The sequence below is a fragment of the Manihot esculenta genome, chromosome 8 (genome assembly GCF_001659605.2).
Source record: "Manihot esculenta cultivar AM560-2 chromosome 8, M.esculenta_v8, whole genome shotgun sequence".
Taxonomy (NCBI): domain Eukaryota; kingdom Viridiplantae; phylum Streptophyta; class Magnoliopsida; order Malpighiales; family Euphorbiaceae; genus Manihot; species Manihot esculenta.
Genome location: NC_035168.2, coordinates 7,756,197 through 7,760,969, shown reverse-complemented (window position 1 = coordinate 7,760,969; position 4,773 = coordinate 7,756,197). Strand labels below are relative to the sequence as shown.

The following is a 4,773-nucleotide window of genomic DNA, read 5'->3' as shown; positions in this document are numbered from 1 at the left end:
AAAAATAAAATAAATTTATAATAAATTTCATATTTAATTACATTTTAATGTTTATCATGATATTGAATTCTCTTTTTAAATTTTACGATCTAAACGTAAATATTATTTAAATTATATTTGTCTACAAAAATATGTTATAAATATTAAATATGGTGTTGGAATATAAATATTTTAATTTTATAAAATGAAATTTACTGGTTAACAAAAGCGCTGTTGTCAAAATAATTTTAGTATTTAATGATTTATAAAAATTGTTGTAATCCATTTGGAGAAGAGATCGTAAGTTAAAAAAGTTTTGAAATTAATAATTTTTTTGTTCTTATATTACTTTATATATATTATTTTTGTAATCTAACTTTTAGATAAAAGGGCTTACACTTCACAATATTACAATAAAACCAGCGGAAACACACCCACAGATATTTTATTTTGGGGTAGGCTGTCATCAACACTGTCGCCAACAATATGGTCAAACGTATTTCAAGGAACAGCAGCCACAACAGCAATTTTGGCTGAACCTTTTGGCAAGGAATCAAATAATTGAAAATTACTGCTTATTCAATATTAGGTTTGAAATTTTTATTAATTAATTAATTAATTTTAAAAAATATATTAAAAATATTTAAAGATCTTTTAAAAAAATTAAATAAAAAAATTATTATTTAATTTTTTTATTAATTTTAACTAATATGATGAAACTTTTTAATAATTAAACTTTTTTTTTAGATTAAAAAAAGTTTATTAGTTAATTTTTTAATTAAAAATGTTTTAACTTTTTTAAATTTAATGGTACATCATTTGCTAGGGAAGACATACAAAATTCTCACTCTCTGGCTCTCTATCAAACAAATCATATATTATTTGCTAGAGAAGACAAACTCCCGCTCTCTCTCAATCTCTCTCTATCTGCTCCCGATGCAGCCACAGAAATGGATTACCATTGCAACAATCTCTGCGACTTTACTCTTTTTAGCAGCAGAATCAACCTCAGAACCTGATCAAATTGTCACTTTACCAGGCCAACCAGTGGTAAGTTTCAAGCAATATTCTGGTTTCATCACCATTGATGAAAAGCAGAAGAAAGCTCTTTTCTACTACTTTGTTGAAGCAGAGACAGACCCAGCTTTAAAACCTCTTGTTCTCTGGTTAAATGGAGGTATATTACAAACTTCCAGTTCAACTTCATCTCCAAAACAAATTCAAATTACATATTTTCAAGCTTCGATGATCTAAACTCATGAAATCCTTTATGGGTTTTGCAGGGCCTGGTTGTTCTTCCATTGGAGCAGGAGCTTTCTGTGAGCATGGACCCTTTAAACCAAGTGGAGACATACTGCTAAAAAATGATTATAGCTGGAATAAAGGTAAAGTTCATGATTTTGGTGCTAGCCCATAATTGAAACTTTACCCTTTTTTTAATTTAATATAATTTATTTTATTTGCTTTTGATTCCTTTTATTTTTCTTTTTTCTGCAGAAGCAAATATGCTGTACTTGGAATCTCCTGCTGGAGTTGGCTTCTCCTACACTGTTAATGAATCCTTCTACACTTCTGTGAATGATGAGCTGACAGGTTTCTTAATCATGAATTAATTATTCCGTAATCACCATAATTAATCCATTTAAATTCATAACTCGGATTTTATTTTTCTTTGGTAGCTCGAGACAATCTTGCATTTCTAGAACGCTGGTTTTCCAAATTCCCAGAATATAAGGACAAAGATTTCTTCATCACAGGGGAGAGCTATGGAGGTTGAATAATCTTTTCAATCCTTAGTTAAAGAATTTATTGGAACTAATATAAGAGGAGGATGAGGATGAGGATTCAGAAAGAAAGAGGAAAGTACTGAAAATTTTGATATTTCTTATCAGGTCACTATGTCCCACAGCTTGCACAGCTCATTGTCCAGTCCAATGCAAAAATCAACTTGAAAGGGATAGCTGTGAGTAACAAGACTATTATCTTCATAGATTTTCTGAAACTTCAATGGAAAAATTTGCTGATTTGAACTGTTAATTTTTCAGCATTTGCTCCGGCCTTTTCAAATAATTTTCTTTCTCTATGCGTATTATCTGCATGAATTTTCGGAAATTGAAATGGACACTTACTGATTAAAATTTTGAGCATTCAACCTCATCATTCGATCCTGCCTTGTAAACTTGTCATGCTCATCATTGCTTTGTTGTGCTTGCTAATTCAATTTCCTCTTCTGTCTGCAAATCTGAAGTGTCAGCTGTTAACATTTTGATTCAACTTTAATGGCTGCAGATAGGAAATCCTCTTCTTGAATTTAACACAGATTTCAATTCTCGAGCCGAATACGTTTGGTCTCATGGGTTAATATCAGATGCAACCTATGAGATGTTTACAACTGTTTGTAACTATTCTCAAATCAGGAGACAGTTTGAAACTTTTGGTGCTCTCTCCCCAGATTGCTCTAGAGTAAATAGCCAATACTCAAGAGAAGTCAGTAAATTCATAGATACCTATGATATTACTCTTGATGTTTGCTTATCTACAATCCAATTACAGTCTCATATATTGAATAAAATGGTATGCTCCTTTGCCTGTCCTTCTCCCATTTGTTATCCCCTCAATGAGATTGATTTACAGTTCTGATTCCATTGAAGGTTAACAAAGTGTGCATTGGAGTTACTAAGGCAACTGTATTCTGTGATGAACAGGAATATGTAGGGGAAATTGATGTTTGTGTAGAAGATGAAACAGTGAAGTACTTGAATAGAAAAGATGTACAGGAAGCTCTCCATGCTCAGCTTGTCAATGTCGACAGATGGACTGTGTGCAGCGAGTAATTATCTTTAACTTCATGACTCTAATACCAACAAAACATTTTTCATTTTCCTTGTGCTTGTTTACATATCACTTCCATATAAACTTTATTAGCAGCAAACCTAGGGTTATAAATGAATCAGGCTGCTCATGAGCTATTCGATGCTCGTCATGATAAAAGTTTGGCTTGGCTTGATTCTTTTGGTAAATAAGCCAAGCTCAAGGCTAATTTTTAGGCTTGTTTAATACATAAGCCAAACTTGAGTTTGTAAATATTTGGCTCATTAAATCTTGATAGATCGTCTGTTTATAGGTACACGAGTCGGCTCGCATATATGATTGTTTAACCTAAGATTGTTTAATTTTAAACTTATTATTTTTTAAATAAAACTCATTAGAGTTGTGAATAAATTAAATTATTTGTGAGCTATTTGAGACTTGATTCAACAAAAGCTCAACTCATCTTGACTCGTTTGCTAAGTGTACCGTACTTGAACTTATTAATATTCGGCTGGAATTCAAAATGATTCAAGCTCAAATTTGGCTTGAGCTCGAAAAAATTTTACAAACCAAACATGAGCTTTCCAAAACTCAGTTTGGCTTAGTTCATTTACAACCCTAAGCAAACCAAACTAAACCTCAGGAGACTGCAATCTAGTGCAAAATTGTTAGCAGTCCAATCCTTGTCCATGAATGGACATTGTGCATTGAGTACTTATCTTAACTTAATGATTCTAATGCTATCGAAATTGTCATATTCCTTGTGCTTTTGTTTACATATCAATTCTATTTGAATTATTGTAACATTGCCCTTGTTTACTCTCATGATAATAGTGTGGTCAAGTACAACAGGCAAAATCTGGAGATACCCACCGTTCCTATTCTAGGCAAGCTGATCAGATCCGGCATCTGGGTTTTGGTTTACAGGTAACTTAGTGGCATACAGTATAATGGTTACCATAAATTCTAATCATGATATGTATAGTAACATTTTAAAGTTTTTGCAGTGGAGACCAAGATTCAGTTATTCCACTGACTGGAACAAGAACACTGGCAAATGGATTGGCAAAAGATTTGGGTCTCAACACAACTGTTCCATACCGAACCTGGTTTGAAGGAAAACAGGTTTAGTTAAATGATGCATATAAAACTTCATATTATCATATATGGAAACTGTTAATTCTGTGGCTTGAATTTTGGGTATACTGGCCAAATTATGACCCGACCCAAATAACTGTATATTTTCCTACCATGTATTAATTATGTGAGATTTTAGGAAACACACCGGGTAAGAGTTTTGTGAGCTCTGAGAGATTGTAGCACACTTCTCTATCATAGTGAAACTTTATCTTTATTTTAACCATAGATGTAGATCTTACGGTCGAACCACATTAAATTTATTTATTGAAAGAAAATGCGCATACCTAAAATTGTGTTTGTTTCAACAGAACCATGAAGCCTAACATGCTTGAACTAATCAACAATATATTTTCTTTTTAAGGTTGCTGGTTGGACACAAGTATATGGAGATATCTTATCATTTGCCACCATTAGAGGTGCATCTCATGAAGCTCCATTTTCTCAGCCAGAAAGATCCCTTGTGTTATTTAGTGCATTTATAGGGGGAAAGCAACTGCCGGAAGCCATATTGTCAAATTGGTAAATAGTTTATTGCAGTCCAACATTGTAGTGAATCTGTTAAATTTGCTACAGCAGGTGCTTCATTCTCTTTGTTTTGAATAAAAATGTGTTGCAAATTGTATTGAAGTTCATCTCAATCATCTATCATGGTGAGACCACATCGAGTCTGCAATCGCTTGGAAAAGAGATGGTAATCCTTTCAAAAGAATCAAAACAAACAGTCATTTAATTTTAATAATTTATAATAATTTAGTCCTTAAAATTTTAATATTTATAATAATTTAATTCATTTAATTTAAATTGATTTATTCAATTAAAATTAACTAACGATAAATTTAACAG

At 32.0% G+C, this 4,773-nt stretch overlaps 1 protein-coding gene across 2 annotated transcripts; it reads left to right on the top strand.

Annotated features, from left to right (window-relative positions):
• The first annotated feature begins 827 nt into the window (after positions 1–827).
• LOC110620035 (serine carboxypeptidase-like 45) lies at positions 828–4,557 on the top strand. Of its 2 annotated transcripts, none has more exons than XM_021763595.2 (10): positions 828–1,156; positions 1,263–1,364; positions 1,477–1,572; positions 1,659–1,751; positions 1,872–1,942; positions 2,269–2,553; positions 2,685–2,809; positions 3,625–3,717; positions 3,798–3,915; positions 4,292–4,557. In XM_021763595.2, exons 1-10 carry the CDS (start codon positions 916–918, stop codon positions 4,451–4,453), a joined length of 1,386 nt encoding a protein of 461 aa, XP_021619287.1. In that variant the 5' UTR covers positions 828–915; the 3' UTR covers positions 4,454–4,557. The 2 variants fall into 2 exon arrangements, with proteins under 2 accessions (XP_021619287.1, XP_021619286.1); XM_021763594.2 differs by having other exon boundaries at positions 2,631–2,809.
• Positions 4,558–4,773: the final 216 nt, after the last annotated feature.

Bases quoted from the DNA above. Each gene is read 5' to 3' on its own strand.
- LOC110620035 (XM_021763594.2), top strand. From the start codon at position 916: ATGCAGCCACAGAAATGGATTACCATTGCAACAATCTCTGCGACTTTA. The intron at 1,157-1,262 runs GTATATTACAAA...TGGGTTTTGCAG, and splicing joins TGTTCTCTGGTTAAATGGAG to GGCCTGGTTGTTCTTCCATT. The intron at 3,916-4,291 runs GTTTAGTTAAAT...TTTCTTTTTAAG, and splicing joins CCTGGTTTGAAGGAAAACAG to GTTGCTGGTTGGACACAAGT.